The sequence below is a fragment of the Falco biarmicus genome, chromosome 4 (genome assembly GCF_023638135.1).
Source record: "Falco biarmicus isolate bFalBia1 chromosome 4, bFalBia1.pri, whole genome shotgun sequence".
NCBI lineage: Eukaryota > Metazoa > Chordata > Aves > Falconiformes > Falconidae > Falco > Falco biarmicus.
The window spans coordinates 18,230,705-18,244,494 of record NC_079291.1 but is presented as its reverse complement, the minus strand read 5'-3'; the positions used below and the strand labels follow the sequence as shown (position 1 = coordinate 18,244,494).

Sequence of the window (13,790 nt, the reverse complement as noted above, 5' to 3'; positions counted from 1 at the left end):
CTCGGTATTCACAAAACCAAAAATGTATAATTTTCAAATGCAAGGAAATAATTATTAGAACTGCCCTTCACTATACAGAAAGGGAAGGAAATGGAAGAGGTGGGTGATGGCTCCACTATTGAAAGCTGAAGAGAAGAATTCCAAGACATGCTTAGAAACATGTAAAGCTCATTAATACCTCACAAATAAACCTCAGGACTTCTAATGCTTTTATACAATGGTCAGCTTGCACCATGCTCCACACAAAGCACACCTTTTATACATGCAAAACTGTCACCTCTGAAATCCCATCCTTTATGTTTTATTAAAAAAATAGAAGGGGAAAAGTTTGGACATTCTCCATTTTTACCTGTTAGGTCTGGAGAAAGATTTTTTAAAATGATCCAAAAAGAGGTGTTGGTTGTTTTTTGGGGGTTGGGTTTGTTTTCTTCAGGTCAACAATCATTTCTCTATTGCAAAGCAATAAAAAAACCCAAAACAACCAAACAAACCTAAATTAAAAGTAATTGCAGCCTGATTGACTAATAAATTTGGGGCCTAGACAGACATACTCAAACCTGTTCTTTGTGGAAAACTATTCACTTCTTTACAGCCTCTTTTCATTGGCAGTGGCTCTGATAATTTTTTGCTCTTCCAAAATGGTTTCATCTGTTTCGATGACAATCCCTACCTTCAGCATAACTAGCATTGACACCCCTGTGTTATGGCTCAGCCAATTTTATTTGCCTATCTAAGACTTAAGGTAACTTTTCATGCTTAGGTACACACCCTAAAACCTCTGTAAAATCTCGGTGAGGTTTGCCATCTACTCTGAAAACCCAAGATGAATAGCAATGAAGCTATTCACTGAGATTACTGTGCAGCCTAGAACTTGGAAAATGACAGCATCTCGTCCTATGAGCTCTGCTCCACCCTGTGACAAAGCTCTGCTGAATTCTGTTGTGTTCAGTCCTATTCTGTACAGCTAAACAATGTTCTGTCACCGATGGGGATGAATAAATTGTACTCTATGCCAGACACCGAAAACTATGGATACCTGAACACATAAAACACAAAAAATATATTCTCAATGTTAAGATGAACACAAGTGAAATGTATGGTTTTAAGGCCATTTCCTTTGCTTTCTGTTTTGGTAAATTTAGTGCTTAATTCTCATTCAGTGTCTGGAGAGGTCCAAAGAACAAACTATGAGAGATCTTGACTTACATTTTTACTATGTAAATGCCAACTGTATTTTGTGCTGAGAGGTTACAAACTTAAAAACTAAATAGAGCCAGCCGAAGAGCAATCAACCAACCAAAGGAGTTACTACCTATGAGAAGAAAATTTACTGCGAAAAGCTTGAGTCAGGTCACACCAACAAGCTCTTTCACACTCATATGTAGACAAACAACCAATTACTTTTTGTGTCTCTCTAATCTACTTCAGATGAAGAGTCCAACACTTTTCCTTAGCTCCTTATCAGTCACTGCATACATGCCTATAGCTAACATTATTTATGCTATGTTTTTTTAAGTGTCTGTCATCAAGTGGGTCTTTGATGTCAAGAGACAACAAATCTGGATAGAGCTGATGGATGTTTTAAGTCCTTTCTTAGAGGCTTGATAGAATAATTAAACTGATGCTCTGTAGTGGTAATTAGGAGAGAAAAGAGAGCCACCAGCCAGTCTGGGGGATTCTTAGCAAGTAATTTAGCAAGCTGTGCACATATAAAACACAAAGGCCCAGGAAATATAAGCAGAGTGCTTAGTCCTGAAAGAGTGGGAATCTAGAACTGCTGGAGACCAGAGGTATGTTACTATACAGCATTTGAAACTGCAAGAAAAAGAATAAAGTATGTGTACAAAATTCAGTAACAAACAAGACTCAAGGGAAAAAATAGAGATATCTCTAACCTGAGTCATTCATTTTTGCTTTAAAAACAACTTGGAAAGATCCAGAACAATCACAGTTCTCTGTGCCGAATGGGCATAATACATTACGAGGTGTTTAGGGGCAGCTAACAACTCTTCCATCAGAAAGCATTTACATATGCAATAATTCTTCATAGAGAGCTCCATTTTGTTCTCATATCCCCAACACATAAAATAAAAAATTATGGGAGCCTAAATTCATATGACAACCTGGCTTCAAAAACAAAGACCAAGTGTCTGTATGGGTGCATGCATGCATGTTTCCCTATTAATAAACTGCCTACTGCGTTGGGCTCCTGGAGTAGGCAGCATATAATTATATTCCTCTAATGACTTACCAGCATATACAGGCACACAACTAGTGCATACAAAGAGGGCAGCTCTAGTTTGTCCAAAAAAACGGTGAGCAGGAATTACAGGAGACTGCTGTTTCTGAGAGGTGTCCTGAGAGCACTTATGGACCTCCTGACCCACTGAGGAAAAGAAACGTGAGAGTTCTTCCCTTGAGAACTAAGGCCATCTTCGTTCAAACCTCTCATGAAATAACAAAATGGAAAGTCTAGCTACGCTCGCTAAAAAACAGGCCAGGCCATAAAGAAATATGCCAGCCACAAAAAATGCCTTCATGACATTTCAACATTTATGCAAAGTTTCTGCTAATCCAGGGATAGAGAATGCCACATGCAGAGTAAAGAAGTAAAGCTGAAAGGGCAGTCTCCCTGCTTTGGTGTTTTTTTCTGAGAACACCTGTATTCATCTGTTTGGGCCAGCAAGCAACAGAAGGAACCCTCCTGGCTTCCTGAATAAATACAAACTGTGTTTACAATGTGCAGTGCATGGTTGGAGAAGCGGCATGTGTTAACCAGAGAAAAGCTTCAGATAATGTAACTAAGCTGTACTCAATGCCTGCCTTACCCCTGGTTAGTACTGCATCAGGGCATTCTGCCCAATCTCCCTCAGAAGCCTGACAATTTGAATTTTAAATACTTTTAAAGATCAGAAGCTCCCTTTACAGATTCAAACTTTTTTAAAAAGTTATCTATTTTAGTTAGAATAAACAAAATTAAAAAGATCCAGAAAGTAAATCTTTCTGACAGAGGACCTGACTACACAGTCAATAGCAATCCAGCAGTGCCTCCAGTGCCTTGCAAGCATCCATGAAGCTTCATGTGCGGGGACAACCTGGGACAATTAGCAGTACATTCGTTACCTCAGAGCCAGTTCGGTAGGGGATTGTTACAAGGATGTTCAACCACTCAAGGAAGGGGATATTCTTTGCAAGGACCTGTGTGTTTCCCAGAATACTGTGCATTTTCTAGCCTTTGCAAGTAGAACCTTGTCTTGGGAACCACGGGAATTAGCAGTTAATGCTGTTCTCATTTCAGCAGATATCCTGCTAATGCAATTGTCCTCAAACCCCAAAATCATTCTGCCTTTTCCAGACACCAAAACCTCCTGTGCACCTCTTCACCTGCAACATGTCCTGCTTCCACCCTTGAAAATCCTTTAGCTTTGCCAACACAAACATTTCTGGAATATACAAAGAAACATTAAAATACACTGAAAATTGCCATTAAAACCACATTGGGCTTTTATACATTGTTCAGTTCTGCGTACAATTCATTAGAGCAACTACATGCCTCTTTTTAAAAGGAGCAGCTGCAAAATTTCCAGTCTGCTGCACAACAGTGCAGTGAAACCGTAAGGGCTTACCTCCAGATTTGAAGCATAGCTTGCTGCAAAATACAAGAGACTTTGGCTACTTTTAATAAATCTGTATTTATAAAATATTAACACAAAGTGAAATAACGAGGTTCAAAACGGATTCCAAGATGATTCTTCTCTTCATTTCAATCTGCTCAGCATAAACTGCCCCTGAACAATGACCAACCGTTACAGTATACAGAAATTGTTCCAAATCAGAAACAAACATCTGGCTGTATCAGCTGTCTGAAGCTCCTTCTTTTTGCAGCTTTGCAAGTGAACTTTAAAAGCCTAAATTGTGTTATAAGATTTTGCCTACTACTTCCTTCTTCAAGGCAGACACCATTAGCAAAATGGAATCATACAGGTTGGAAAAGACCCTTAAGATCATTAAGACCAACTGTAAACCTAACACTGCCAAGTCCACCACTAAATCATGTCCCTAAGCACCATGTCTACACATCTTGTAAGTACCTCCAGGGATGGCAACTCCACCAGTTCCCTGTTGGCAGCCTGTTCCAGTGCTTGACAGTGCCAGAGGGAAGTCTGTTGTATTTTTCAGTGTTCATTTACATCTTCTTGGGAAACCAAGAAGTGCCATGGAACACACAGAATGAACAGCTAACAAAGTTCTCCAAGCTTAGAAGAGATTTCAAAATGGGAGTTATTTTGAAGATTTTATTTTATCCATTCTTTTTCCTACGGCAATAATCCAAATACTTTAACCTATGGCAATTTATTCCTATGGCAATAATCCAAAATATATCAATATTTCTTGTTTAGTGTCACATCTGCCCAGACTTTTAAGTTACTACATCATCCATCATACCCTATAAAAAAAATTAGAAAATCCTAGAACTGGGTTCCAGTAACTACATTAAAACAAGTTCCAGCTGTTATTCTGCTACGCCATCAAATCTGCCAAAGCTCTAGCTTCCAGTAATCACAGGAAATCAAGATTTTTTTTTTTTCTCCTCTCATCATTCTTCAGCTTTCTTTTCTGCTAGTTCCCTACCTAGTTCAGCACCCTCACAGCTAATGCCTATACCTTTCTCCCAGTTTGAATTTATCAGGTTTTAAATTCCAGGTCTTGCTTCTTGGTATCCCTTTCATTACCAGGTGAAAGAGCTTTTCACACTTAATCAAGTTACCTCTTTGTTGTCTTTTGGATACATTAATCAATTTCTTAAAAAAATCCCTTACATCCACATCTCTTTCTTGCCCCTAAGTGTTTTTTCAGTTCCTACACACAGACCCATGCTTTTTATTATTAATAATACAGAAAATTGAGAAAATGTAATTATAAAGAAGCTAAAGAATCCTGCACCCAGTACACAACAAGGTTAAGCACTTCACACATACAAAACAAGTTATGATCCCTGCTTCAAGGAGATCAAAGAGCAGACATATAGACAACAGGAAAAAACACAAAGGGACACTAGACGGACCAGGATGTCTAGCTAACTGATCCAGAAGCCAACACTGTACCAACTTTGAAGCCCACAATACCATGTGTAGAAAGTAACATTCCAAAATCTCAGAGGTAAAAATGAAACATCTTGTTCAAAAGGTCTCTGCAGCTCCATTGCTCATATTCTCATAGATTACAGTTGATATTTTGTAAAGACTTCAAGTTTACAATAAGCATGAAGTGATTGAGATGTTTTAGACCAAGAGGTTAATTGCGTAGAAATTAGTATCTCCCTAGAAAAAGAAAGTTTCATTCTGCCTCTCCTGCAGGACTGTGCCAGCAAACAGAGAGAGACTGGCAAAATAAGATTCCGCTATCATATAAAAGAAAAGTACAATTCAGACCACTCCACAAGTTATTAGCTTTGCATCAAGAAGAACAAGCATATTTAAACGCCTCTATAGTCAGGAATGGCTAAGTTGCTAGCAATGTTTCCAAAGGAACCCTTAAAAATCCAGACCAATATGGATTAATTTAGCTCTTTTTTCCCCCCTCTTCACTGCTACTGAAGTTGTTCTCAAATGCTGCTTATCTTCTAGCTTTCACTCAAGATTTGCTTAATTTTTGCTGCGACTGGTTGTTATCTGATGTGGTGATGGTTTGGGCAAGAGGATTAAAAATTGGATATGTAAGAATGAATGCAGTAAAAAACTAAGACAAAAGAGGTTAGCATTTCACTTATTTTAGTAAATTCTAAATCTAGGGTGAAAGTTCAGGACAAAACAGAAAATTCCTACCTTTCACTAAACACCTTTTTGGCCAGAAAAGTTTTTCAACTTCCTAACAAACATTTCCCGACTCTTAAAATGCTTCGGTCTCCATCTTGATTTCCTGTGATTACTGGAAGCTATAGCTTTGGCAAATTTGATGGCATAGCAGAGTAACAGCCAGATTTGATTCAGAAAATCAGATTGAAAGTAGAAATGTGAAAACAGTAAAAATTCTATTATATAATTTTATTTACTAATTCTGGGGCTTTATTCTATTTAAATTTAAGAGGAGGAGGGGGAAGAGGAGGGTGAAAAGGCAATTAGCTTTCAAGTAAGGGGAAAAAAATTTGAAATATGACATTCAGTTACAAAAAATAATGGATTTGCTGTAGCAAAAATAAAGTCAAACCAGGCGAGCCCTCAGGTCTGGAATGCTGATCCTGCAGTGACTGATATGCTTTCAGGGAAAGACCAACAGAAACAAGCTACACTGCACGCTATGGATTGTGCAATGCAGAGGAAAAATTGTGCAAAGATGAAAAAGTGCTTCCTGACCCTTGCAGCAATGAGCTTACTCCTTGAAGCATGAGATTTGATTATCTTCATCTCAGTGGGCACAGCCACGAATATCACTGTATACCTTCTAATGTCCAGCATGTTCTATTTGATAAAGGGACAATAATGTAAGAATTTCTAGACCACTTAAATTCTGCAACCTGGGAAATTATTGCAACGAGAAATCTATAGCAAGAACATGTACAAACAGCATCAAGGGCATTACAATACCTTGGCATTTAGATCTTCTCTGCCATGGAAAAAATGTCCTGTAAATTAATTAAGTCTAACAAAACCACATGACAATTAAATTCCCCACAACAGAAAAGCAAGAAAACCCAGTGAAGAAGTTGTTTATCTGACAGAACCTTTAGGACAATCCATATATCTGACATGTGGCATATACCCCTGTGGTCTGTCATAAAACCTGAGTGCAGTTTTTGCAAAAGTCCCTAAACATCACCCATCAAAACAATCAAATATGAACATTGACAGCTGAACATCTGTGTCCTGATCAACAATACACTAAAAAAGATGCCAAGAAAAATATGCCTTAACTATAGAATAACTTCAGGCATGCAATGATACTATCTTATGAACATCTTTAAACTACTGCTCCATTGGCAGCACTGCCTTTCCTCAGTGCACACAACATTAGTTTATCGTTCCTCTACAAACCTCTTCACCAGCTTCAACACTAAACAGTTTCAGTTGAAACTGTATGGAAATAAGGAAACAAGCCTGAGAAGCTGTACCAGTTCTGCATAACCCAGGTAACGCTGCCAAGTACCAATTTCCACCAGGAATGAGACTTTGAAGGGGTTTTGAGGATAGGAATGGTGTCACATGCTGAGCAGAGGTACAGAGAACTGGGCATTACAGGCACAGATCGCAGGGGGATTAAGGCTATTTACGCAAAACTCTGAGTTCAGATTCTTACTTCAGACAAACCCTAGGTTTTAATGAACTCAAAATCTCCCATTAAATTTACTAACTTCAGTTCTGGAAGGATTTTTGGATCTTGTTTTTAATTTTTATATTTATCTGCAATGTTACTGCCTCCCAGCAAAGCCAGAAGTCTGTTAACATGGACGTTCCTTCTCCCCTGAGCATATATGTCATGCACTGAAACTTGAGGGAAGATTAAGGATACATCAGCTTTCATCGCTACTAGAGGAAATAGGAATGGCCTGATCTTTTCTGATCTTTACAAATTTGTCAATGTTACAGGCACGTGGAGTGTCAAAGTGCCTTACCCTACAGGGGGAGAAGGATTGACCAGTGGGTAACAGCTCCAAGACACAGAGGATGAAAAGCAAATCATCTTGTTAGCCAAGATATACAAAGGCAGCTATTACTGAAGAAATCAGAATTACTAGGTTTTGTGCAAGATGAGTGCCTTGGCAAGTACTCAGTAAAGCCGTTCTCTTCAATGCCTTTTTAACAGCAACAGTAGCACATGATTAAAAGATGTATAGTCAAATATCCCACTCTTTTTTGATTCAGAGATTTCATTGAAGGGGCTTATAGACATGTTTTATTCTAACTTCCATGTTACTTAAACACTGCACCAACCTTCCTCTTAAGTTTTAGCTCCTCTGCTCTGCATGCCCACCTCTGTAAAGCAGTTACCATATGCTCAACTCACAGCTTGCACTGGAGCTTTCTTTACTTACACAAGATTTAAACATACACTTCAAATGCTTTGCTGAAGAAGAGATGAATTTCCAAGTCATGACCATTTTGGAACCAAAGCCAAAGAATTAAGAAGCCCAGCACTTGGATCTGGGGAAATACAAAAGCAGAAGTGGTGGCATGCCTTTAACACTTTATTGCAAGCCCTTGCTGGGATGAATGCTGCTTGAAAGGACCAAAAAGAAATGGTAAAACATCTTCTTGTTGCCTGAAGGTATTTAATACAGTGGAGCAAGGGGAATATAATCAGCATTAAAGTGTTCTTCATAAATAATGGACAGTCTAGCAGCTTTTATCTACTCTGCACTTCAAGAAAGTTTCTACTGCTGAATATTTCATGAGCAAAAGGTCACTTATTGTGGCTTTTAAATGATACAATTCAGAAACTGTAAGAAAAAAGTTCTACGTTCAATGCAATAATGACAAGTTTTGAATGTCTAAAGAAACACTGGCAGCCTAAATACATATTTTGAAACCTGTCACATACAAAGTACCAGGGACACCTTTGCCCTAAACCGTAACTACTGATTTTTAAACCATCCAATCCTATCCAGGAATGCAATATTTATTTTTAAGTGAAGAATGAACCTGAACGTACATTTTCCTAAGTTGTCAGTTCTAGTTTGCACTTCTGAACAAAACACACGGCTGATCACAGGTCATTTAAGATGCGCATCTGCGACAGCCATTTTCAAGAAATCTGTTTTCTGTACATTATTTTAAAGGTGTATTTTATTACAGCATTTTAAAACGACAATTAGATTTCCACATAAACAAAACCATTAAGGAAACATACTGGTGAACAGGTGAATCATCAAGAGATGAGTTAGAGGTAACCTTAGCTCTGTCCCCTGTGAATATAAGCTACAATGCAATCTTATTGCCACATCCAGAGACAGATGCTCTGTGGGTGTAGATTAGCATGACTTTACAGAAAGTCAGTCGTGCTACATCTGGTTTCTATCAACAGAAGCACCAGTGCACTTCTCAGCATCAAATCTTCTTCATATAATGTCACACACCCATGAAACCATGGGAGCCTGCTGCAAACCGGCACACCTAGCATCCCAGAGACTTGCAGCTTCAGCAATGCCAAAGCAAGTGGCTACAGAGCGTTAATGGGTAACATCCCTTAGCCAGAGCTATCCTTGAGGAATTCTTCAGTTTTCTTTCTAATCCCACACTTCCAAACCATAGACATACTCCAACTAAAAAAAAAAAATAAATCCCCAAACCAAACAAATAAAAACATGACAATTCATTTTCTTTCTAAAAACTTGGGTAGCCAAAATAGCTTTCCTTTCATGTTTTATTCATAAGGTAACTGAGCCCCCACCCCAAATCCTGTTATTTTATTCACAGTCTCCGCTTTAAAACCAAGTAATAAAAAAGTTAAAACATGAAAAGAGGTATCTGCAGAAGTTAGAAGTAATCAGAACAGTACCATACACAGCAAATCATCTACATACTAACAGCCTCCTGTGTGTGGACAACATACAAGTCTGTGGCAAGAGAGGTTTATTTCTTGAATGATTTCTTATGACACAGTAACGAAGTGAGACACCTTGCTAACCTCTAACCTCTAGCTCAATCATTCTTCTTAGCAGCAAATTGCCATGCGAGTCCCGTGGAGTGATGGGACATACACAAGAATGTCACGTGCAAAGCTGTACTTTGGATTTTAGATATTTTTTTGTGCATTTGTAAAAAAAAAATTGATTTTTAGCACTTAAATAGACTTACAGCTTTGTTAAGATGGCACGTCCCTTCTACATTTACTGGCAGAAAAATTCGGACAGACCTATCATGCGTGATTTGGCATTAAGACACCTCCACTGCAGCAGTAAGGTTATTTTAAGGGAGACATGTCTGCTACAGTCTGAACCTTACACAACACATCACCATTGCCATACATCTAAAATAGTCGCTAAACCTTTTATTTATAGACATAGTGAATGTGCACCTTAATAACTCTGGTTTACTTAGGATGGTATTCAAAAGTAAACATCACATCTTTTATCTGGGTCTGTCAAATATGGACTGTCAATTTGGAAGCTGCAAGCAAGGCACAGGTTTTACCCTGACCCGTTGCACAGTCACAGATTTTTCCTTTGGTCAGTAAATTCTCTCAAGACGTTGCATTTAAAGGCTTCAGATGTATTAACAGCCAAATCATACTTTTAAAACAGAGCTTTTGATGTCTGTTTCAAAGCTAGCAGGAAAAAGTATCAATGATACCTGTAGGCTTTCTTGCTGCCTTTTGCATTGCTTTTCTCTTATTACATTTCATGGATTTGGGTGTAAAGATTAAAAAAAAACACCAAAAACCAAATCTTTCTCAGGGAAAAAATTCAAAAGAAAGAAAACGTCACTGAAGGAAACAAAGCAACTCCATTGTGCCCCCTGCTTGTGCAACAAATAAATGAAGCTTGTGGTAGTGCTTGCCAAAACAGACTGCAGCTGGATCCAAAACATTACTGATGGGTAACTGAAGTTTACATGTATTGATACGAGCTAAACACCAACACTCTAGACTAATGAAGATACAGACATGCTCTTCTGTTTGATAGCATCTAACGATTCATCAAGGGACTGTAATCAAAGCCAAAGACAGCTTGTTTACTCTGTATCAAAATACAATATTTCATATCACACTGTTAAGAGTAAATGATACATATATCATCTGGTATTTAGATAGCGCTTTAGATATTTAAGAGGAAACAGGATATGTCAGTTTAGATGAGCAATCCCACAAAGAATGACTCATGTAAGACAACCTATGGACAAGCCCATGGAATGGTAAGACCATGAAGTCTCCTATATCAAATCACCTGATGGGAAGTGAACTGACCCCTCTATAAACGATGCAACTGCCCTGTTTCATATAGAAGAGATTCAAAGACCAGGTGCCCATTTCTGCTGCTCCACCCTCATCCCTGGTATGCCCACAAACTAGTAAAGAGACACAGAAAAATAGGCAGTCATTTTGAGTGCCAGTGTTCAATGCGTAACCATATTGAGAAACTATTCTCAGAAGAAAATTCTTGCATTGAAATAAACTTTAGGTATCACTGAACTTACTCCATGGTGCTTAGAGGTCAAACAAACAGGTCAACTTACGTAGCTCTCCTACTTTCAGTATTTCACACAGCATCTTTGTCAGCTCAATGCTGCTTCGGCCAAATGGGCACTCATGCTTGTCTTCTCGACTGCTGTTCTCCAGGACAATCTGAAGGAGGAATCAAAGTAGAAAATAATCAGTGTGAAGAACTCGTAAGTTCAAGTACTATCCTCCACATTAAACATTTGCAAGATATACCAGGCTGAATTTAGGAAACTGTATGCAAAGGCTCTCTTTTCCTAAACCTTAGCCCTCCCCTGAGCTAAATGACCTGTGTCTGAGGCAGTCAGGAACACAGAAGCAGTGCTGCTCTATAGCCAACTAGGAAGCTTTGCCGTTCCTATGCAACATAGCTGTTCTGTCCCACGCCTGGCGTGGAGAAACTGCAGTAGAAGCCAAAGAGAAAGAAATAATTTCATTTCAAATTTGCCAGTTAAAGGACATTAGTTGTAAAGATTTATAGACATGAGCACAGATAGAAATAACTATAAAAAACCCAGTGGGAAAGAAATAGCATAGCTGGATTCAGGCTCCAAAAAGGTCCATGTGTCAAAAATCAAACTGAAGTCCACAAAGGAAGAAAATGTGTGTATTTTCTCTGTTATGGATGAAATTTGTGCTTTTGTGCAAAACATTTCAGGGAACTATCACCCTTGCATCAAGTCTATGAATGCCGCAAAACCAATGCAAGGAGAGCCTTTGTATTCTCTGTTCAGTGACACTGCAAAATAAATGGGAGAAAAGAATTCCTTGCATGTTTTTACACCCATTAAGTTCTGCTATATCAGATACAGTTCGCATAGTTTTCCCTGGCACTACAACTACACAAGAGATTTCAATGTAGATGAAAAAATGAGTTATAAAAATACTATAGATTTCACCGAAGCTGTTAACCTGAAGAGAGAGCAAAAAAGGGGTTGGTAAAAAAAAAAAGAAATGGTCAAAACAGATTCACAGTAAGAGTTGTCTCTGCAGTAACAAACTTTGCACATTAAAAAAAAAAAAGAAAGAAAACACATCCTAAACAGCTGCTGCATAGCCTGGGGATGAGGGACAGAGGAAGAAAATTAATTTCAAAGGTACGAGATTTTGCCAAGCACCAGAGAACGTCAGAGGCTCTCTAAATACTCTTCACAAACAGGTGTTTAGACATTGCTCTCTGCTTTGCATTCCTCCTGTCTCCTTCGCTGCCATCTTCATTGGTTTTTTGCTTGTTTGGCTTTTTTGTTGGTTGTGGGTTTGGTTTTGTTTCTTTGTTTTAAATCTTTCAATTTTGGCAGCAAAGAAAGCTTTGCAAAAGGCACCAAGGCTGGAACTTCACCCAAAACCAGGATAGGTTTTAGACAGTTGGAGGAGAGGACCGATGCAATGCTGGATGCCAGCAAAAGCCCCCTTCCCTCCCTCCCCAGATCTTATTTGTGATTGTTTCATGTTCTTTTATGTGCAGCAGCCTTCAATGTGAAGCAGTTACAGGTAAAAGTGAGAGAAGAAAGAAAACCCAAAAGCAAGTAGGAAAGTTACATGCTTCACATATCATGCCAAAGCCTCTTCACCAAGCATCGATTTTAGTCCTACTGTACAAAGGGCAGCCTCTAGCTGATACCCTGCTCCCAACCCATCACCAGGTAAAAAGATGCAGAAGGATGGATGCTGTCTGTGTTGTGAGAGTGGATAATTACTTTGTTTCATTTTCCAGTGGCGCTGGTGGTTTTCTTAAATCACCTAGACTTCCCACAGAAGCTTAGAAAGTCATTAGGGATATGATAAATATTTGACCTTTACAAATTTTTACTGGGCTTTTCCAACAGGACAGTGTCAGAATCATGTTTCACCAGGCTACCAAGAGGAGTTACTTTTCCTTCTAAAAGTTTTGGTTTAGATTACATCTAATTGTTCCATGTCATCTCTGGATAACAGCTGTACCAAATCAAAGAAACACCCCTGCATTTTTTTGTTTTACGTTGCTGCAGCCACTGTTCAAGGAACATGTGAATATGACTTTGCATCCTGGATGAGTCATCCTGCTTCAGTCTCTTTCATGGAGGGTAGTGCTACGTTTCCATGCCCAAATGCAGGAGCGATGATAGAGTTACACACACACGAGTGCAACGTAAAGCTGTGTCTCAACACCTTCCTGAGATCACTTCTCTTGTTTTATTATTATTGTGTTTTATCTCTCACATAATAAAATATCTGAAAGGTCTTTTCCAACCTAAATGATTCTACGATTCTATAAAACCTGCACATTGGAGCAGGGGCCTGCTTTGACACAGATTTAGATACAGCAGAGAAACACTGGTAATAAAATCAACGGAGAGGCAAAATGAAAGGGTAGGGGGGAAGGGAAGGGAAGCACTCAGATCAGCATTCCTTCTTGCTTCTGGCAAATGCATTTTGTTGAGTTTCACATTAACCCGACATATTAACATTTCATGAGCACATAAATATTTAATGGTGACACCATATATGCATATAATGTAAGGCAGAATTACAGCAATCAATAAGAATGCCAGAGAAATAGTTAAGGCACTGTGTATTGCTATACAGCAAATTAAATGGCAATTTGAGTAATCAATATGTAAAGCAGCCTTGAAATGATCCTCAGACACAGTCTCTACAAG

At 38.6% G+C, this 13,790-nt stretch overlaps 1 protein-coding gene across 4 annotated transcripts in view; it reads right to left on the bottom strand.

Moving 5' to 3' along the window:
* The window catches only part of ELMO1 (engulfment and cell motility 1), a 311,295-nt gene that overhangs the window by 139,342 nt on the left and 158,163 nt on the right, over window positions 1-13,790 (bottom strand). For all 4 annotated transcript variants that reach the window (XM_056334326.1, XM_056334329.1, XM_056334325.1 and 1 more), the window contains one exon: window positions 11,169-11,277. In XM_056334326.1, coding sequence (XP_056190301.1) covers window positions 11,169-11,277 — 109 coding nt within the window. The remainder of the gene's footprint in view (window positions 1-11,168; window positions 11,278-13,790) is intronic.